This window comes from Balaenoptera musculus, chromosome X (genome assembly GCF_009873245.2).
Source record: "Balaenoptera musculus isolate JJ_BM4_2016_0621 chromosome X, mBalMus1.pri.v3, whole genome shotgun sequence".
NCBI lineage: Eukaryota > Metazoa > Chordata > Mammalia > Artiodactyla > Balaenopteridae > Balaenoptera > Balaenoptera musculus.
The window spans coordinates 45,929,203-45,952,844 of NC_045806.1; the positions used below are offsets into that span (position 1 = coordinate 45,929,203).

General features: G+C 36.6%; 1 protein-coding gene across 6 annotated transcripts in view; it reads right to left on the reverse strand.

Annotated features, from left to right (window-relative positions):
• PHF8 (PHD finger protein 8) overlaps window positions 1–23,642 on the reverse strand; it is an 87,455-nt gene that overhangs the window by 9,553 nt on the left and 54,260 nt on the right. For all 6 annotated transcript variants that reach the window (XM_036840225.1, XM_036840226.1, XM_036840228.1 and 3 more), the window contains one exon: window positions 15,971–16,066. In XM_036840225.1, the coding sequence (XP_036696120.1) occupies window positions 15,971–16,066 (96 nt within the window). The remainder of the gene's footprint in view (window positions 1–15,970; window positions 16,067–23,642) is intronic.

Sequence of the window (23,642 nt, forward strand, 5' to 3'; positions counted from 1 at the left end):
ACAGGACAGTGGTTATGTGAGAAAATGTATACTTTAGAGATGCATACTGAAGTACATGGTGGCGTGGGGAGGGAATGACACTATCTGGTATTTGCTTTAGACAGTTTTTAAAAAAAGAAGAAAGTTATAGATGAATCAACTATGGCAAAATCTTTATAACTGTTGATTCTCATTGGTGAGTGTATGGGATTTCACTCTTTTTAATTAATGAAAAAAGTCAATGTCACAGGAAAAAAAGAGGTGGTGGTGGTATCTGACCTAGATTTAAAGATTCCTTGGTTGGTTAGCTATTGTTATTAATATAAAGGAGACTTTCTGTATAAGCAGTATGCAGATTCTAGAACAGGCAATTCAGGAGGTTGAAGTCCTTTCTTTAAGGCGATATTGATATTTTACTTGTTTAAAAAATGATCTGAAGCAAATCTAGCAAAAATGTTAATGCACAATTTTCAGTCATGGATTCTTGGGTGTATTTTATATCGTTCTCCATAGTTTTGTGTGTGTGGTGGCTTTAAAGCATGGCCCCAAATTCTTTGACATTTTTCCTATTAATAGGTGGGGTCTATGTTCCCTCCCGTTGAACCTGAGCAGGCTCATTTGTAGCCTATAGAATGTGACAGAAGTGACACTGCATGACTTCTGAGACTAGGTCAGAAAAGGCAACTTTAGTTTCTGCACTGCTTCCTGCAACACTCACTCACACTTAGAGCCCTGAGCAACCACATAAGAAGTCTGATTGCCTTGAGGCCATCAGGCAGTGAGGAAGCTAGTCACATGGAGAGGTCACATGTTGGCACTCTGCTTGGTACTTCCAGTCTTTGGGTCCTCCCAGCCCAGCACCAGACATGTGAGTTAATGAGACTTCAGATGATTCAAACTCTTGGCCATCCAGCCTTCAAATTTTCCCAGCTGAGGCCCCAGACATCATGGAGTAGAGACAAGTTGTCCCCATTGTGTCCTTTCTAAATTCCTGACCTGTATAATACATAAGCAAGTTGTTTTAATCTGAAAAAAAATTAACCTCCCTGATTAGATCTGGATTTAGGGGGAAAAAAAACTATGTAAGACATTTTGTAGGGACAGTTGAGAAAATCTAATCATAGAATGGGTTATTAGAAGATCTTAGGGAATTATTAACTGTTAAGTATAACAAAGTTAGTGTGGTTATGTAGGAGGACATTCTTATTCTTAGGAGATACTGAAGTATTAATGTGCAGCCACCATAACATACTATAGTATGTTATGGTGGCTGCACATTACTTTAAAGTGGCTCAGCAAAAACTATGGACAGACAGATACAGATAATGAAGCAAATACAGAAAAATATTACAACTGTAGGATCTAAATATTGAGAATATGGGTGTTTGTGTACTCTCCTACATTTATGGATGTTTGAAAATTCTCATAATAAAAAATTTTAAATAATGAATGAGATTAAGAGATTATAATAACCAAATGAAATGTGTAGTCCTTGAATAGATCCTGGTTTAAATAAGCAAATTATAAAAGCTATTTTTGGTACAATTGGGGGAAATTTGAATAACGATTTGGTATTAAATAATATTAGGAAATAAATGTTACTTTACTTAGGTGTCAAATAATGGAACTATGGTTATGAAAGAAAAAGTCAGTTTCATAGAGATGCATACTGAACTAATATTTAGTATGTCACAATGGATGAAATCCACAAAAAAGGCAAAGTTAAGGACTTCCAAAACGTCACTTCTGAATTAAAACAATGAAAAAACTGGCAAAAATTGTCATAATAAACTTTTTCAGAACTCTGGAAATTAACCAAAGGTTTACAGCTACCTGGAGAGCATTTATTTAAGAAAAAGAGCTGAATCTCAGTAAGAGCAGTGAGCTTTGTGGCATTTTAACTTGCCCTAGACCCATCCACTTCTCCCCAGCTCAGTGGTAGCCTTGAAAAATAACAGGCCACATTGCCAGTGATGTAGGGAACAGCAAGGAGCTGGAGCTTTCTTTCAAAGCCTAGTGCTCCCTGGGGAGCATTTATCAAAAATATTTAAAGGCAAGTGCTTAATGTCACAGATGCTTAAGCTGATGGATAACAGTTGTGGCAAACAACAGACTAACCCAAACGCTGAAAAGGAAAAGTTGAGGAATGAGATATCCACTGGGGATTAGAAAAGCTCTCACATATTTCTGGGAATCTAAAAGACCATATGCATGAATAGGGGCTGTGTGCATGATCAGGAAAGACTTGAGAAATCCCAGGCACTCACCTCTGGCTGACGGTGAGGCTCTGCAAAGCAGGAAGTGAAGGCTAAGGCACAGTTGTAAATTGCCTGCCTGAGTGCTGAAGGTATGTCCCAACATGCACATAGAGCCCCTTGTCAAGCACTGGGAGATTTACTGGTTTCAGGCATTTAAGGAAATCTCTGTCCAATCATTAGCTGACCACTAAGCTAACTGAGTAGAAACTTCTACTTTAGTGACTTTTCTGAACAAATTCTGTAAATAAACAAATAACAACAAGCAGCAACAAAACAAACCCTGGGGAGTGAAGTAGGGAGTATCTGATTTCCCGAATTGCTACATTATTTTAAATGTTCAGTTTTCAAAAAAATTAGAAGATATGCAAAGAAACAGGAAAGGGTAGCCACACACAGGAAAAAAGTAATGGATAAAAACTCTCCCTGACTACCTGAACAAAGTTGGACCTACTAGACAAGGACTTTATACCACCTATTTCAAACATGTTCAAAGAGCTAAAGGAGATCATGTCTAAAGAACTAAATGAGAGTATGAGAATGACGTGTCACCAAATAAAGAATACCAATAAACAGACAGAAACCATAAAAAGGAATCAAATAGATACTTTAGAGTTGAAAAGTAACTTCAATTTTCATTTTTGAAATGAAAATTTCACTAGAGGGTTTCAACAGCAGATTTGAGTAGGCAGAAGGAAGACTTAGTGACCTTCAAGAAAGGTCAATTGAGATTATCCAGTCTAACGAACAGAAAGAAAAAAGAATGAGGAAAATGAGCAGAGCCAAAGGGACCTGTGGGATGGATCAAATTTGCCAACATATGCATATGGGAGGCCCAAAAGGAGAGAGAAAAAGGGGTGGAAAGACTATTTGAAGAAATAATGGCTGAAACTTTTCCAAATTTGACTAAAAAATTAATCTACATATGCAAGAAGTTCAACAAACTATATGTCAGATAAACTCAGAGACTACATATCATAACCAAAACCAAAGACAAAGAGAGGACCTTGAAGTCAGCAAAACAGAAGTGACTCATAACATAAAAGATTGAGTTTACTGATCATCAGAAACCATGGAGGATAAAAAGCAGTAGGATGACATATTCAAAGTGCTGAAAGAAAATCACTGTCAACCAAGAATTCTACATCCAGCAGAACTATCATTCAAAAAAGGAGAAATCAGGATATTCCTAAATAAACAAAAACAGGACTTCCCTGGTGGTCCACTGGTTAAGACTCCACGCTTCCACGGCAGGGGGGGGCGGGTTCGATCCCTGGTCGGGGAAGCTCTGCATGCCGCTCAGTGTGGCCAAAAATTTGTTTAAAATAATAATAAATGATCATTCTTAAAAAAAATAAAAGTATAAAAAAACCCAGAGAAGGGCAGACAGTAGAAGCAAGAAGAACTACAATCCTGCAGCCTGTGGACCAAAAACCACATTCACAGAAAGATAGACAAGATGAAAAGGCAGAGGGCTATATACCAGATGAAGGAACAAGATAAAACCCCAGAAAAACAACCAAATGAAGTAGAGATAGGCAACCTTCCAGAAAAAGAATTCAGAATAATGATAGTGAAGATGATCCAGGACCTCGGAAAAAGAATGGAGGCAAAGATCGAGAAGATGCAAGAAATGTTTAACAAAGACCTAGAAGAATTAAAGAAAAAACAGAGATGAACAATACAATAACTGAAATGAAAACTACACTAGAAGGAATCAATAGCAGAATAACTGAGGCAGAAGAACGGATAAATGACCTGGAAGACAGAATTGTGGAATTAACTGCTGTGGAACAGAATAAAGAAAAAAGAATGAAAAGAAATGAAGACAGCCTAAGAGACCTCTGGGACAACATTAAACGCAATAATATGCGCATTATAGGCATCCCAGAAGGAGAAGAGAGAGAGAAAGGACCAGAGAAAATATTTGAAGAGATTATAGTCGAAAACTTCCCTAACATGGGAAAGGAAATAGCCACCCAAGTCCAAGAGGTGCAGCGAGTCCCATACAGGATAAACCCAAGGAGAAACACGTCGAGACACATAGTAATCAAATTGGCAAAAATCAAAGACAAAGAAAAATTATTAAAAGCAGCAAGGGAAAAATGACAAATAACATACAAGGGGACTCCCATAAGGTTAACAGCTGATTTCTCAGCAGAAACTCTACAAGCCAGAAGGAAGTGGCATGATCTACTCAAAGTGATGAAAGGGAAGAACCTACAACCAAGATTACCCTACCTGGCAAGGATCTAATTCAGATTCGATGGAGAAATCAAAAGCTTTACAGACAAGCAAAAGCAAAGAGAATTCAGCACCACCAAACCAGCTCTACAACAAATGCTAAAGGAACTTCTCTAAGTGGGAAACACAAGAGAAGAAAAAGACCTACAAAAATAAACCCAAAACAATTAAGAAAATGGTCATAGGAACATACATATCGATAATTACCTTGAACATGAATGGATTAAATGCTCCAACCAAAAGACACAGGCTTGCTGAATGGATAAAAAACAAGACCCATATATATGCTGTCTACAAGAGACCCACTTCAGACCTAGGGACACATTCAGACTGAAAGTGGGGGGATGGAAAAAGATATTCCATGCAAATGGAAATCAAAACAAAGCTGGAGTAGCAATACTCTTATCAGATAAAACAGACTTTAAAATAAAGAATGTTAGAAGAGACAAGGAAGGACACTACATAATGATTAGGGGATCAATCCAAGAAGAAGATATAACAATTATAAATATATATGCACCCAACATAGGAGCACCTAAGTACATAACGCAACTGCTAACAGCTCTAAAAGAGGAAATCGACAGTAACACAATAATAGTGGGAGAGTTTAACACCTCACTTACGCCAATGGACAGATCATCCAAAATGAAAATAAATAAGGAAACAGAAGCTTTAAATGACACAATAGACCAGATAGATTTAATTGATATTTATAGGACATTCCATCCAAAAACAGCAGATTACACTTCCTTCCCAAATCAAGCATCAGTAAATTTAAGAAAACTGAAATCATATCAAGCATCTTTTCTGACCACAACGCTATGAGATTAGAAATCAATTACAGGAAAAAAAAAACATAAAAAACACAAACACATGGAGGCTAAACAATACGTTACTAAATAACCAAGAGATCACTGGAGAAATCAAAGAGGAAATAAAAAAATACCTAGAGACAAATGACAATGAAAACACGACGATCCAAATCCTATGGGATGAAGCAAAAGCAGTTCTAAGAGGGAAGTTTATAGCTATACAAGCCTACCTCAAGAAACAAGAAAAATCTCAAATAAACAATCTAGCCTTACACCTGAAGGAACCAGAGAAAGAACAAACAAAACCCAAAGTTAGCAGAAGGAAAGAAATCAAAAAGATCAGAGCAGAAAAAAATGAAATAGAAACAAAGAAAACAACAGCAAAGATCAATAAAAGTAAAAGCTGGTTCTTTGAGAAGATAAACAAAATTGATAAACCATTAGCCAGACTCATCAAGAAAAAGAGGGAGAGGACTCAAATCAATAAAATTAGAAATGAAAAAGGAGAAGTTACAACAAACACCGGAGAAATACAAAGCATCCTAAGAGGCTACTACAAGCAACTCTATGCCGATAAAATGGACAACCTGGAAGAAATGGACAAATTCTTAGAAAGGTATAACCTTCCAAGACTGAACCAGGAAGAAATAGAAAATATGAACAGACCAGTCACAAGTAATGAAATTGAAACTGTGATTAAAAATCTTCCAACAAAGATTAGTCCAAGACCAGATGGCTTCACAGGTGAATTGTATCAAACATTTAGAAAAGAGCTAAAACCTATCCTTCTCAAACTCTTCCAAAAAATTGCGGAGGAAGGAACACTCCCAAACTCATTCTATGAGGCCACCATCACCCTGATACCAAAAACAGACAAAGATGTCACAAAGAAAGAAAACTACAGGCCAATATCACTGATGAACATAGATGCAAAAATCCTCAACAAAATACTAGCAAACAGAATCCAACAGCACATTAAAAGGATCATACACCATGATCAAGTGGGGTTTATTCCAGGAATGCAAGGATTCTTCAATATACGCAAATCAGTCAATGTGATACACCATATTAACAAATTGAAGGAGAAAAACCATATGATCATCTCAATAGATGCAGAGAAAGCTTTCGACAAAATTCAACACCCATTTATGATAAAAGCCCTGCAGAAAGTAGGCATAGAGGGACCTTTCCTCAACATAATAAAGGCCATATATGACAAACGCACAGCCAACATTGTCCTCAATGGTGAAACACTGAAACCATTTCCACTAAGATCAGGAACAAGACAAGGTTGCCCACTCTCACCACTATTATTCAACATAGTTTTGGAAGTGTTAGCCACAGCAATCAGAGAAGACAAAGAAATAAAAGGAATCCAAATCGGAAAAGAAGAAGTAAAGCTGTCACTATTTGCAGATGACATGATACTATACATAGAGAATCCTAAAGATGCTACCAGGAAACTCCTAGAGCTAATCAATGAATTTGGTAAAGTAGCAGGATACAAAATTAATGCACAGAAATCTCTTGCATTTCTATACACTAATGACGAAAAATCTGAAAGTGAAATTAAGAAAACACTCCCGTTTACCATTGCAACAAAAAGAATAAAATATCTAGGAATAAACCTACCTAAGGAGACAAAAGACCTGTATGCAGAAAATTATAAGACACTGATGAAAGAAATTAAAGATGATACAAATAGATGGAGAGATATACCATGTTCCTGGATTGGAAGAATCAACATTGTGAAAATGACTCTACTACCCAAAGCAATCTACAGATTCAATGCAATCCCTATTAAACTACCACTGGCATTTTTCACAGAACTAGAACAAAAAATTTCACAATTTGTATGGAAACACAAAAGACCCCGAATAGCCAAAGCAATCTTGAGAACGAAAAATGGAGCTGGGGGAATCAGGCTCCATGACTTCAGACTATATTACAAAGCTTCAGTAATCAAGACAGTTTGGTACTGGCACAAAAACAGAAATATAGATCAATGGAACAGGATAGAAAGCCCAGAGATAAACCCACACACATATAGTCACCTTATCTTTGATAAAGGAGGCAAGCATATACAGTGGAGAAAAGACAGCCTCTTCAATAAGTGGTGCTGGGAAAATTGGACAGGTACATGGAAAAGTATGAAATTAGAACACTCCCTGACACCATGCACAAAAATAAACTCAAAATGGATTAAAGACCTAAGTGTAAGGGCAGACACTATCAAACTCCTAGAGGAAAACATAGGCAGAACACTCTATGACATACATCACAGCAAGATTCTTTTTGACCCAGCTCCCAGAGAAATGGAAATAAGAACACAAATAAACAAATGGGACCTAATGAAACTTAAAAGCTTTTGCACAGCAAAGGAAACCATAAACAAGACCAAAAGACAACCATCAGAATGGGAGAAAATATTTGCAAATGAAGCAACTGACAAAGGATTAATCTCCAAGATTTACAAGCAGCTCATGCAGCTCAATAACAAAAAACCAACAACCCAATCCAAAAATGGGCAGAAGACCTAAATAGACATTTCTCCAAAGAAGATATACAGATGGCCTACAGACACATGAAAGAATGCTCAACATCATTAATCATTAGAGAAATGCAAATCAAAACTACAATGAGATATCATCTCACACCGGTCAGAATGGCCATCATCAAAAAATCTAGAAACAATAAATGCTGGAGAGGGTGTGGAGGAAAGGGAACACTCTTGCACTGCTGGTGGGAATGTAAATTGATACAGCCACTATGGAGAACAGTATGGAGGTTCCTTAAAAAACTACAAATAGAACTACCATATGACCCAGCAATCCCACTACTGGGCATATACCCTGAGAAAACCATAGGTCAAAAAGAGTCATGTATCAAAATGTTCATTGCAGCTCTATTTACAATAGCCAGGACATGGAAGCAACCTAAATGTCCATCAACAGATGAATGGATAAAGAAGATGTGGCACATATATACAATGGAATATTACTCAGCCATAAAAAGAAATGAAATGGAGGTATTTGTAATGAGGTGGATGGAGTTAGAGTCTGTCATACAGAGTGAAGTAAGTCAGAAAGAGAAAAACAAATACAGTATGCTAACACATATATACGGAATCTAAGGAAAAAAAAAAAAAAAAGGCCATGAAGAACCTAGTGGCAAGACGGGAATAAAGACACAGACCTACTAGAGAAGGGACTTGAGGATATGGGGAGGGGGTGGGGTGAGATGTGACAGAGTAAGAGAGTGTCATGGACATATATACACTACCAAATGTAAAATAGATAGCTAGTGGGAAGCAGCCGCATAGCACAGGGAGATCAGCTCGGTGCTTTGTGACCACCTAGAGGGGTGGGATGGGGAGGGTGGGAGGGAGGGAGATGCAAGAGGGAAGAGATATGGGAACATATTGTATATGTATAACTGATTCACTCTGTTATAAAGCAGAAGCTAACACACCATTGTAAGGCAATTATACTTCAATAAAGGTGTTTAAAAAAAAAAAAAGGATCATATACCATGATCAAGTGGGATTTATCCCAGGGATGCAAGGATTCTTCAATATATGCAAATCAATCAATGTGATACACCATATTAACAAATTGAAGAATAAAAACCATATGAACATCTCAATAGATGCACAAAAAGCTTTTGACAAAATTCAACACCCATATATGATAAGAACTCTCCAGAAAATGGGCATAGAGGGAACCTACCTCAATGTAATAAAGGCCATATATGACAAACCCACAGCAAAATCATTCTCAATGGTGAAAAACTGAAAGCATTTCCTCTAAGATCAGGAACAAGACACGGATGTCCACTCTCACCACTATTATTCAACATAGTTTTGGAAGTCCTAGCCACGGCAATCAGAGAAGAAAAAGAAATAAAAGGAATACAAATTGGAAAAGAAGAAGTAGAAGTGTCACTGTTTGAAGATGATATGATACTATACATAGAGAATCCTAAAGATGCCACCAGAACACTATTAGAGCTAATCAATGAATTTGGCAAAGTTGCAGGATACAAAATGAATGCACAGAAATCTCTTGCATTCCTATACACTAATGATGAAAAATTTGAAAGAGAAATTATGGAAACACTCCCATTTACCACTGCAACAAAACGAATAAAATACCTAGGAATAAACCTACCTAGGGAGACAAAAGACCTGTATGCAGAAAACGATAAGCCACTGAGGAAAGAAATTAAAGATGATACTAACAGATGGAGAGATATACCATGTTCTTGGATTGGAAGAATCAATATTGTGAAAATGACTATACTACCCAAAGCAATCTACAGATTCAATGCAATCCCTATCAAATCAGTGAGGTATCACCTCACACCAGTTAGAATGGGCATCATCAGGAAATCTACAAACAATAAATGCTGGAGAGGGTGTGGAGAAAAGGGAACCCTCTTGCACTGTTGGTGGGAATGTAAAGTGATACAGCCACTATGGAGAACAGTATGGAGGTTCCTTAAAATACTAAAAATAGAATTACCATATGATCCAGCAATCCCACTACTGGGCATATACCCAGAGAAATCCATAATTCAAAAAGACACATGCACCCCAATGTTCATGGCAGCACTACTTACAATAGCCAGGTCATGGAAGCACCCTAAATGCCCATCGACAGACGAATGGGTAAAGAAGATGTGGTACATATATACAATGGAATATTACTCAGCCATAAAAAGGAACGAAATTGGGTCATTTGTTGAGACGTGGATGGATCTAGAGACTGTCATACAGTGTGAAGTAAGTCAGAAAGAGAAAAACAAATATCGTATATTAACGCATATATGTGGAACCTAGAAAAATGGCACAGATGAACCAGTTTGCAGGGCCGAAATTGAGACACAGATGTAGAGAACAAACATATGGACACCAAGTCGGGAAAGCGGCGGCGGGGGGTGGGGGTAGTGGTGTGATGAATTGGGCAATTGGGATTGTCATGTATACAGTGATGTGTATAAAATTGATGACTAATAAGAACCTGCTGTATAAAAAAAAATAAAATACAATTCAAAAATAAAAAAAAAAATATGACAGAGACACTAAGTAAGCAAATGCTGTTGGCAAAATGGCGCCAATAGATTAGCTCCTTGCAGGGTTGCCACGAAAAACAAACAAACAAACAAACAAAGAACCCAGAGAGTTCATTGCTAGTAGGCCTGCCCTATAAGAAATACTAAAGGCAGCTCTTCAGGTTAAAATGAAAGGACACTATACAATAAAGTCAAATCCACATGAATAAAAAGCACTAGTAAAGGTAACTATATAGGTAAATATAAAAGGAAGTATAAACATATTTTTGTTGTACGTCATTTTTTTCTCCTAATTAAAAAGACAGCTGCATAAAGCAATAATTATAACTCTATGCTTGTGGGCACACAATTTATAAAGATGTAATTTGTGACAGTAATAACATAAAGGTTAAAAGGAATGGAAATATATAGGAACAAAGACTTTATATACTATTGACGTTAAGTTGATATTAATCTGAATTCAAATGGTATAAATTAAGATATTAATGTTAACCCCTAGAACAATCACTAAGAAAGTAGCTCAAATACATATGGAAAAGAAGAAAATTAAAATGGGACACTAGAAAATAGCTTTTAAACACAAAAGAAGGCAGTAATGGAAGAACTGAGAAACAAAAAAGAAATGAGACATAGAGAAAACAGAAAAACGGACAATATAAACCCACTTTGTCAGTTATTACACTGAGTACAAATGAATTAAATTCTCCAATTAAAAGGCAGAGATTGGCGGAATGGATAAAAAATCATAATCTTACTACATGCTGTCTCTAAGACACTTCAGATTCAAGACTATACCAATATCAGATAAAACAGACTTAATTGTCTAAGACAAAAATTGTTATTAGAAACAAAGGACATTTTATAATGATAAAAGGGTCAGTCTATCAAGAAGATAGGAGAACTATAAACATATATTCACCTAACAACAGAGGCCCAAAATACATGAAGCAAAAACTGACTGAATTGAAGGGAGAAACAGATAATTCAACAACTAGTTGGAGATTTCTATACCCTACTTTCTCTAATGGATAGGACAATTAGATAGAAGATCAGCAAGGAAACAGAAATGTCATGATGTCTGAAATTTCCCTTAAGATGCCTTGAAAAAAAAAAGGATGAAGCAAATATAGTAAAAATGTTAGTTATTAAATCTGGGTGATAAGTATATGGGTGTTCATGATACCAACCTCTCTAATTTTGCGTATATTTGAAATTTTTCATAACAAGGATTTTTTAAACATAAAGGAAAATATTTGACTATTCTTGTACTTGTAACCATGTTAATTTGATTATTATTACAGCAATATAGTGTATTTAAATCTTACAAGGCTAATTTGTTTTCAGCATACTTGCTTACTCTTTTAAATTAATTTTAGAATGAGTTCCCCACAAAATTCCATTAGGATTCTGATTTAGGATAGTGTTAAGCATATACATTAATTAAATGACCCTTTACGAAAATCAGTCTTCGTAGTCAGGCACATGCTATACCTCTATTTATTCAGGCCTTCTTTTATGTTCCTCAGTAATGTTTTGAAGTTTTCTTCACGTAGGTTTCACACATATCTTCTTAAGATTATTCTTGGGTATTTTATATAATTGTTGTTATTGTCAATAAGATCTTTTTCCCCCTCAGTGTATTATGGTTATTACTGATATATGGCAATTCTTGATTCTTAGACATGTGGCTTGTATCCAGTGATTACCCAATTTATTGAATTCTCATATTAGTTTTAACAGTTTTTCAGTTGATTCCCTTACATTTTCTAATTAAACGATCATATCATTTCTTTCACTTGTCAAATACTTATTAAACATCTCCCATGTGTCAGGCACTCTGCAAGTTGCTACAGATACAATGATGGACAAAAATAATCAGAATTACCACCCTTAGGGCGCCTCATATCATGATAATTTGGTCTCTTAATTTCTATTACAGTTCTTATTTCTGCTTCATTCCTAACTATGCTATCTAGAACTTCTAGAGCAATGCTAAATAACAGCAGTGATGATGGGTATATTTATTTGTCTTATTCCTGATTTTAATGGGAAAATCTTTAGTAAATGCCTCAATCTTTTTTGGGTTAAGAATCTACTTTGAAAATGTGATAAAAGTTATTAGCTTTCTTTTTAGAGAAATATACATGCATATATGCATACATTTATGTTAAAAAAACAGCAGTGTTTTAATTATCTGCTCTCTGAATAGGGAAACAATGGATAAGATCACCTTTTGATATAGAAATATCCATATTTTTTATGTAGAATGAGGAAAAAATATCATAAATAAATTACATATATATTTGACTATTTCTTACTATATATAAAAAGGGCATATGAAAATCTTGAAGACCTACATGAATAAATGGGCAAAAGTCAGACATAAAATTTACAAAAGAAGAAATTCTAATGCTAATACAAACATATAGGAAATGTCTAATCAAAGAAATGCAAATTAAATCAGCAAGATGCTGTTGTTTGCTTGTGAATTACCAAAGATCAAAAAATACCATGATACAGACTGCTTATTTTCAACCCAGTATCATTCTCCCTTTCTTGCTTACTAATAAAAACATAATTTTGTGGAACAACAATGTACCTAACTAAAAACTACACTTCCTGGCCTTTCTAGCAGATAATCTTAGCCATGTGACACAATTTCAGCCAAAGAGATATTTTTTTAAAAGTAGAACTTGAAGCAGCCATCTTGCGACCCTGAGGGGATAAGCACTCACTAAGGATGCCTGAGAGGTTCCTATTACTCATAGGCAAAGACTATTCTTAACTATATGCTCAATGCCTGTGAGGATTCATAAACAAGTACTCTCGCACATGGCTGGTGGTAGCGTAAACTAGTAAAACCTTTCTGGAAAACAATTTGGCAATACATATCAAGAGCTTTTAAAACATTCACATTAACAAATTGTAGTGGCAAGAGTGTAGGGAAATAAGCACTCTCATACATTGTTTGTGGGAGTGTAAACAATCTCCAACATGTAATTGTTAAGTGAGAAAAGTAAAGCACATAACATATATAATGTATGTCTCCAATTGAGTTAAGAGGGGGAAAGAAAATATATACATGCATTTACTTGTATATGAATAAACTACGTCTAAAAGGATACACATAAAACTGGTAATAGTGGTTGACTCCAGGTGGGGAATTGGAAGGCTGTGGAACAGGGGTGGGAGGGAGACTTTTCACTGGATATCCTTATATACCTTGGCCCTTCGAGAGTTTCATGGGAATCTATCCTAAGCATATAAATAGAGATACAAACACTTACATACAAAAATGTTCACTCCAAATGTTATCACTAATTGTAAACACTTGGCAATCGGCTAAATGCCCTACATTAAAGAGGTTAGGTAAATTAGGTATATCCATGGGATAGAATATTTTGTGGCCATTAAAATATTATTTATAAATAACAGCACAGGGACATGCTTATGATATAATATTAATTTAAAAGGCCAGATATATTTACTGGTTTTCAACTTTTACAGTCAACCTCTAGTCAACATAGAGTATTAATTACAAGTCAATGGTAACAACCTTGACAATATAAACAAAAAAGTACAGCTTACAGAAGGTTGGAGGAAGAAAGAAAGAACAGCAGCACTAATGTCCATATCTTAGAAAGTGGGTAATCAAGAGAGACTGACAAAAGCCGATGGGAGGAGAAACAGAGGTTAAGTTAATAAATCAAGGGGGGAAAGGGCGGGGGGGGTGGGATGAATTGGGAGACTGGGATTGATATATATACACTATTGATTCTATGTATAAAATAGATAAATAATGAAAACCTACTGTATAGCACAGGGAACTCTACTCAATGCTCTGTGGTGACCTAAATGGGAAGGAAATCCAAAAAGGAGGGGATATATGTATATATGTATAGCTGATTCACTTTGCTGTACAGTATAAACACAATATTGTAAAGCAACTATACTCCAATTAAAAAAATTTAAAAAAAGTTAACAAATCAAGAAATGGTGGTATCAACCCTATTATCTTGAGTTTTGGAGGCAACTACCAGAAAAATGAAAATGACAAGGTTGCCTCTCAGGCAAGGGACTGGAAGTAGGGAAAGCAGAGGCAGAAGACCATTGCATTTCATCCTAAACCTCTCTGTACTATTTGGTTTGCTACCAGATATACACATTATTTTGATTAAAAGGCAAAAAAATTTTTTAAGTAGGATATATGACTGTGATATCAACCATAAAAAGAAAAATGCATAGGAAAAAAGACTAGAAGGAAATATATCAAAACGTTAACAGTGGTTGCTTCTGGGTGGCAGAATCATGGGTGATTTCTTCTTTATACTTTCCTCTATTTTCTCTATTTTCCAAATTTCCTATTATGCTAAAAAGCCAGAAAGTATAGGAGAAAATAAAATCAGAAAATAGGCCTGAAGAAAGAAAAAAGAAACATTTGCTGATTGACTCACTAAGAGAACACTTCCCAGGACTGCCCTGCCACCCCATTCCTCCAACCCCAAGCAAATACCAGAAAGGTCAAATAAGGCTGGGTGGGGATAGCATGCCCTTTATTTCCTGGGGAACCACAGGGGTACTGCGATGCCAGCACCTTCTGTGGCAGACTCTTCAGTAATGGCTCTCAATTTGCTCACATGTCCTTGTGTGCATAGGAAAACTTTGCAGTTCCCACTCCCAAGAGGTAGAATCTATTTCTCTACTTTTGGAATCAAGGCTTGGCCATGTAACTTGCTTTGGCAATGGGACAATAGAAAACATGACACAGCAGAGGCTTGAAAAGTGCTTGCATATTGGGCTTGTCCTCTCTTGCTGCTGGACACCCTTCTGCTACCTTGTGAAAAAGCTTAGGCTGGCCTTCAGGTGGGTGAAAGACCACATGGAGAGAGGCCCCAGACACCCCAAATTAGGTCCTGGACACCTGAAGGAGATCTTTTTAGACCAACCAGCCCCAGGCAATCTGGTCCAGACCAGAACAATAGTTCAGTCAACCTACAGAATCATGAGAAATGATCAACTGTTGTTCTAAGACACTAAGTTTTGGATAGTCTGATAAGCAGCAAAAGCTAACTGACATACCCTCCAATGAAAAAACCACCCAGCCAGGGAGACGAATAAAATTCTTTTATTACCCTCTAAATTCCATATTCAACTCAAAACTCATCTGAGATGGCCTCTCAGCCAGTACAGGTAACAATCTAAGGAGTCTTGGGCCTTGTAGAGCTCAAAAGTTAGCAGAATTTCCCTCCTTTGACAACAATATTATTACCAAAGGGCTGGGATGATGGTAGCAGAATGTTCTCTCAGGAGCCTTAGACTGCTTGCTGAAATCTGCTCAAGGTCTTCCTCTTTTCATCTCAAGCCATGTAATATCAAAAGCAACATGCTCCATTACCTCTGATTTTGCTGACCTGAGTGCACGAACTCTGTGTCTTATTGATCATTTTTGCTCCAGCACCTAACGTGGTACCTGGCATACAGCAGGCACTCATCAAATGTTTGCTGAATAAACAAATGAGTGTCTTCCTATATTAAATGTCCCACCTAGCCAGTCTATTTTTCCCCCCAACCACCCCCACAGAGTTTAAGGACAGAATATTGGATCACCTTTAGGACTCCATGGAGCATCATCTGAATTCTTCTTTTTCTTGGGTCGAGATTTCAAAGCAGGGTCATCATCGTCAGACTCCAGGGAAGGGTAAACTGCAGTGAGAGGGAAAAGCAGGGTAAAATGAGATCTCATCCAGAAGGGTGATGACAGAATGATACCTACCTGAGCTCCTCCCACCCCCCTACAAGTGGACCCTTTATTTAATCCATACTCAACTGTAGGAATTCTTGAATATGCCACATACTTTTCATGTCTTTCTACTTTTGTACGCTTGCTGCAAATGTCCTTCTCCCAGCATCACCTAACTCTGATTTCACTCACCCAACATCCATTTAGTGAGTAACTTCATGAGTTAATGACCGTACAAAATTCAGCTTTAGATTCACATCCTAAAGAAGCCTTCCCTCTTCTCTTAATCTCGTTCAGATGCGTCCTCAACTCTCCACAGTATTCTGTGCATACCTCTATTGGAGTTGTTATATAGTATTTAAGAGATGATTAGTAAATGTCACCCCCAATTTACTGTGAGGGCAAGGATATGCATTCTTTGGTTTTAAACTAAGGGAGCTGAACATAATGCAGAGTGGGTGCTCAGTAAGTGTTTGCTGAATTAATGGAAAAAGAAATTGTTCACACATTCACACAAAGGGAACAAAAAGACCACTTAGGCTGAACTGGGAACAAGATTATTATAATTGAATGATGCGAATGACAAAACACACATATATAAGTATCTCAACCTATATAAATACATAGAAACATCCAGTTTTATCATACACATGCAACACCTATACAGTTTAATAGGAAAATGGTCTAGAAAGGTCCTACTGATGAGGTCAAACACTGCTGCTGCTAAACCTAAAAGAGAAGCAAAGTGAGAGTGAAAATTTCCTCCTAATGACTACTCCCATTCCTCCTACTGATCAGCTTCAAACTTCTCTAGAATTCTACTTCATCAGAGGAATCCAGTCTCCCACTTCCTTCCAGAAGGGTCTCTCTGTAGGAAAATGAGCCCATTTTTCAGGCCTTCCTCCTTGAGCAAAGAAGTAAAACCTCTTTGACTCATTAAAAAGTTTTTTTTGAATTTATTAATTGTCCCTAGAAAGAAATGACTACTGGTAACAGAGTTGTTTGAGAAAGGTTCCATCCCTACTAGACTAATGGCTGTCAATGTTATTTTGTTGGGTTTGAAAGGTTTTTCCACCTAAAGGAAAGAAGTGTAGTATGGTAGAAAGACCTTGAGCCTCAGGATTAGACAATTACTTTGAAATCCTGGACTGACCCACTAGCTTAGTAGCCTAGGAGAACTCCTGTAAGTCTCACTACCTTCACCCATAAAATTGAAATAATAGATGAACCTGTCTTGCAAAGTTCTGAGGATTGAGAGAGAACAGGTATAAAGTAACATACAAAAGGAATTCCATTCTAAGGTTCATGTCTTATTCAAGATGGAATAAGATGTAGATAATAATTAATTTTAGACATTTAAAGAAAATACAAGTTAAAATACGCATATTAAAAATATAAGGGTAGGAGGAGTGATGCCTCCTCCAAAAATGATGGAGTTGGGAGCTCCAAGGATCTGTCCCTCCACTGAAGCAACCATTAAGCTGTCAAAAACTACAATAATCAACTTTTTGGGGACTCTGGAATCCAATCAAAAACTTATAACAACAAAGGGGATGCTTAACAAAGAAAAAGCCTGCTTAATTAAGGCATTTAAGGAAAATTCTGTCAGGAAATCTCAGCTGACTGCTGAGGCAATGGAACGGATGCTTCAGTGACCACACACAACAAGGAACACAGTATTTGCAAAAAATCATTTGGAAAGTCATTAAATAAATAGATAACTGTAGCTCACAATAAGCAACAACAGCAATCTCTAGGGAAGAAGGAAGATATGACTTCCAGAGTTATCACATTATAATATTCAAAAGGTCTAGGTTTCAACAAAAAAATTATAAGGCATGCAAAGAAACAGGAAAAATATTGATAAAAATTGTCCATGAGGAAGCTCAGATATTGGGCTTACTATACAAAGACTCTAAATCAACTGTCTTAAATATGATCAAAAATAACCATGTCTCTGGAAGCAACCTAAATGTCCATCAACAGAGGAACAGATGAAGAAGATGTGGTACATATATACAATGGAATATTACTCAGCCATAAAAAGGAACGAAATTGGGTAATTTGTAGAGACATGGATAGACCTAGAGAGTGTCATACAGAGTGAAGTAAGTCAGAAAGAGAAAAACAAATACGGTATATTAACACATATATGTGGAATCTAGAAAAATGGTATCGATGATCCTATTTGCAAAGCAGAAATAGAGACACAGACGTAGAGAACAAATGTATGGATACCAATGGGGAAAGAGGGGGTGTGGGAGGAATTGGGAGATCGGGATTGACACATATACACTATTGATACTATGTATAAAATAGATAACTAATGAAAACATACTGTATAGCACAGGGAACTCTACTTAATGCACTGTGGTGACCTGAATGGGAAGGAAGTCCAAAAGGGAGGGGATATATGTATATATGTATGGCTGATTCATTTTGCTGTACAGTAGAAACTAACACAACGTTGTAAAGCAACTATACTCCAATAAAAATTAATTTAAAAAAAACTGTCCTGGGGGCTTCCCTGGTGGCACAGTGGTTGGGAATCGGCCTGCCAGTGCAGGGGACACGGGTTCGAGCCCTGGTCTGGGAGGATCCCACATGCCGCGGAGTGACTAGGCCCGTGAGCCACAACTACTGAGCCTGCGCGTCTGGAGCTTGTGCTCCGCAACAAGAGAGGCTGCCACAATGAGAGGCCTGTGCACCCCGATGAAGAGTGGCCCCTGCTCGCCACAACTGGAGAGAGCCCTCGCACAGAAACGAAGACCCAACACAGCCAAAAATAAATAAATAAATAAATAATTTTTAAAAACCCAAAAAACTGTCCTTTGAAAAGATCAATTAAATTGATAAGATGCCAGCAAGAATGACAAAGAAAAAGACACAAATTACTAACATCAAGAATAAAAATAAAAAGAATAAAAAAATAAAATAACATCAGATAAAAAAATGTCACTAAAGACTTCACAGACATTAGAAGGATAATAGGGGAATACTACAAACAACTCTATGCTCATAAATTCTACAACTTAGCTAAAACGGACCAATTCCTTGAATACCATGAACTATCAAAACTCACCCAAGACGAAATAGAAAACCTGAATAATACTATATCTACTAAAGAAAATAAATCCATAGTTAAAGCCTGAGAAAGAAATCCCTAGGCCCAGGTGGTTTCACTCAAAAATTCTACTAAACATTTATAAAACCCCACTAATTGTACATAATCTCTTCTAGAAAACAGAAGAGAAGGGAACATTTCCCAACTCATTCTTTGAGGCCAGCACTGATTGCCCTGATACCAAAACTAAAGACAGTACAAGAAAAGAAAATTATAGACCAATATCCCTCATGAACACAGACACAAAAATCCTCAGTGAAATACTAGTAAACCAAATCCAGTAATATACATAAAGAATAATACACCATGAGCAATTAAGGTCTATCCTGTGATTTCAATTCTGGTTTGATATTTGAAAAGCAGTCAATGTAACCTACCATATTAACAGACTAAAGGGAAAAAACCACATGATTATATCCACTGGTGGAATAAAAACATTGGGAAAATTCAATACCCATTCATTAAAAAAAAAAAAACCTCTCAGCAAAATAGGAATAGAGGTGAACTTCCTTAACTTGATAACCTATACAGATAATATCACAATAATGAAAAGACTAAATGCCTTCCCCCTTAGATTGGAAACAAGGCAAGGGTGTTAGAGTTCACTCTCACCACATTGTGCTTGAAATCCTAGCCAGAACAAAAAGGCAAGAAGGAAAAAAGACATACAGATTGGAAAGAAAGGAATAACACTGTACCTACTTGCACATGACATGATCATGATCATCTAGACAAAAAAGATACCAAGAATATACAAAACATTCCTAGAATTAATAAGTGAGTTTACCAAGGTTGCAGGATACAAGGTCAACACACAAAAATCAATCATATTTATATATACTAGCAATAAACAGTTGGAAACCGAAGGTTAAGAAAGGTACCATTTACAGTATCTCCAAAAAATACGCAACTCAGGGATAAATCCAACAAAAAACATGTGTAGGACCTGTATGCTGAAAACTATGAGACATTGATGAAAGAAAATTTTAAAAGAGTAAATATGGAGGAACATACCACGTACACAGATTAGAAGATTCAATATACCTAAGGTGACAGTTCTCTTGTAGTTCTTGTGTAAAACAGTTTGGTGGTCCCTCAAAGAGTTAAACACAGAATTATCATATGACCCAGCAATTCTACTCTTAGGTATATGCCCAAGAGGAATGAAAACATGTGTCCACACAGAAACATGCACAAAAATGTCTACAGCAGCATTACTCATAACAGCCAAAAGGTGGAAATAACCCAAATGCCTATCAGCAGATGAATGGATAAACAAACTGTGGTATAACCATACAATGGAATACTAACTCAACCATAAAAAGGAACAAAATACTGATACATCCTATAACTTGGATGAACCTTAAAAACATGGTAAGTGAAAGAAGCCAGACACAAAAGGTCACATACTATATGATTACTTTATATGACATATCCCAAATAGGCAAATACATATGGACAAAAAGCAGATTAGTGGTTACCAGGGGATGAGGGGTGGGGGGAACATGGGGAACAATTACTCAATGGATCCCGGGTATTTTTCTGGGGCCATGAAAATATCTTGGAAACAGAGGTGGTGGTTGCACCACACTGTGAATGCGCTAAATGCCACTGAATTGTACACTTTAAAATGTTTAATTATATGTAATGTGACTTGCACCTTGATAAAAAATAAAGATCACAATTCTCTCTGAATTGATCTATATATTTAACACAATTCTAACCAAAATCCTAGCAGAAATTGTTGTGGATTCAGATAAACTGATTCTAAAATTTATATTGAAAGGCAAAATTGAAGAAATCATATTACTTGATTTTAAGAATTAATAAAGCTTCAGTAATCAAGATAGTAAGGTACTGACAAAGAGATTGACACGCAGATCAATGGAAAAGAACAATTCAGAAACAGAACCACACAAATATGGTCATTTGATTTTTGACAAAGGTACAAATGCGAGTCAATAGAAAAATAAAATAAAAAATAGTCTTTTCAAGAAATGGTGTTAGAACAATTGGACATCCATATGCCAAAAAAAAAAAAGGTGAACCTCAACCTAAACACCATACCTTATGTAAAAATTTAGTCAAAATGGAACATGGATAGAAATGTAAAACCTAAAACCATAAAGTTTTTAGGTGAAAAAAAAAAGGAGAAAATTGTGCCCTGAGTTTACAGAAAGAGTTGTTAAATAAGACACTAAAAGCATAAGCCATGAAAGATAAAATTGATAAACTGGACTTTCTAGAAAGTGAAAGCGTTTACTTTAAGAAAGAAAGCCTTAAGAGAATGAAATACAAGCCACAGACTGGGAGAAAATATTTGCAAATCACTTATCTGACAAGAGACTTGAATCCAGACTATATAAAGAACTTTCAAAGCTCAACAGTTAAGAAACAACCTAATTTTTAAAAAGGCAGCAGTTGTTCAAAGTGTCTGTCTAGACATTTCAAAAAAGAGTATATGACTGGCAAATAAATACACGAAAAGATGTTCAACATCATTAGCCATTAGATGAGCCACTAAATGAGATATTGCTACACACTTATGAGGATGACTAAAATAAGTATACTGACAATACCAAGTGCTGATGAGTATGCAGAGCAATTAGAACTCTCACACATTGCTGGTGGGAATGTAAAATGGCACAATCACTGGAAAACAGTTTGGCAGTTTCCAGTAAAGTTAAAGCATCCACTGCCCACATTGTTCAGGAATCCCATTCCTAGGTATGTATCCTAGGGAAATAAAAACTCATGTTCACACAAAAGCCTGCATACAAATATTCACAGCAGCTCAATTCATAATCGCCCAAAGCTGTAAACAATCCAATGTCCTTCAATGGGTGAATGGATAAAGAAACTGTGGTAGAGGGACTTCCCTGGCGGTCCAGCGGTTAGGACTCTGTGCTTCCACTGCAGGGGGCACGGGTTCAATCCCTGGTCAGGGAACTAAGATCCCACATGCCACACGGCAAGCCAAAAAAACCCAAAAAAACAAAACAAAACTGTGGTAGATCCATACAATGGAAAACTATTCTTCAACAAAAAAGAACAAGCTATTGATACGCAACAACATGGATAGAATCTTAAAGGCATTATGCTAAGTAAGAGATACCAGTCTCAAAGTATTACATACTGTATAATTCCATTTATATGACATTCTGGCAAAGGCAAAATCACAGTGATGGGGAACGGTGGTTGCCAGGAGTTAGGGGTAGAGGGAGGGCATGATTACTAAGGGATAACATAAGGGACTCTGGAGGGGTTCTGTGTCCTACTCATTGTGGTGGTGGTGGTGGTGGTTACAAGAATCTAAGCGTGTGTATACCAACAAAGCCAATTTTACTTAATGTTAATTTAAAAAATAAAATTTAAAAAACCCTTTATCAAAAGGGAAAACAGACTGAAAATAAATGAACAGAGCTTTCAACTCAAGATGTTGTACAAAGAACATTAAGAAAAAGGAATAAAATAAAACCAGAAATTAACAGTAAACAAACACCAAACACCGGAGATAATTAGTAAATCATCAAATAAACTAGACAAACTATGTTAAACACCACAACCAAATACAGCTAATTTCAAGAAGGAAATATCAATTCAAAATCAGTAATTCTACTAATGTAAATCACCATTAGCAAATTAACAGAAAAACTATGTGTTTATATTAAAAGATGCCAAAAAATCATTTGATAAAACCCAATTCCACTCTGGATTTTAAAACAAACAAAAACCTCTCAAACTCCCCTGAACTTCATGAGAGTAGTCTAACAGAGACCTACAGAGCCCTACATACTGAGTGGACAAACACTAGCAGCATTACCTTTAAAGTCAGAAACAACACAAGGATGCCCCCTATCACCATTACTACTCAACACTGTAATAAAACTAGGAGAATCTAGAGGTATGAATACCAGAAAGAAAGGGGCTGTTATGGGCTAATTGTGCCCCCCCCCGAAATTCGTATGTTGAATTCCTAATCCCCGGTACTTCAGAATATGACTGTATTTGGAGATAAGGCTTTGAAAGAGGTAATTAAGTTAAAATGAGACCACTAGGGTAGGCCCTAAGCCAATCTGACTGGTGCCTTTTTAAGAAGAGATTAGGATATAGAGAGTGACACCAGGGGCCCATGTGCACAGGGGATGACGATGTGACAAGGTAGCAAGAGGGAGGTCATCTGCAAGCCAAGGAGAGGCCTCAGGAGAAAGCAAACCTGCTAATACTTTGATCTTGGACTTCTAGCCTCTAGAACTGTGAAAAAATTAATTTCTGTTGTTTAAGCCATCCAGTCTGTGGTATTTTGTTATGACAGCCTTAGCAAACTAAGATAGGGGACACAGATCACCTACCTCAAGAGCCCAAGACAATTAGCTGAAAAACTAACAGAACTAATAAGAGTATATAAGGCAATC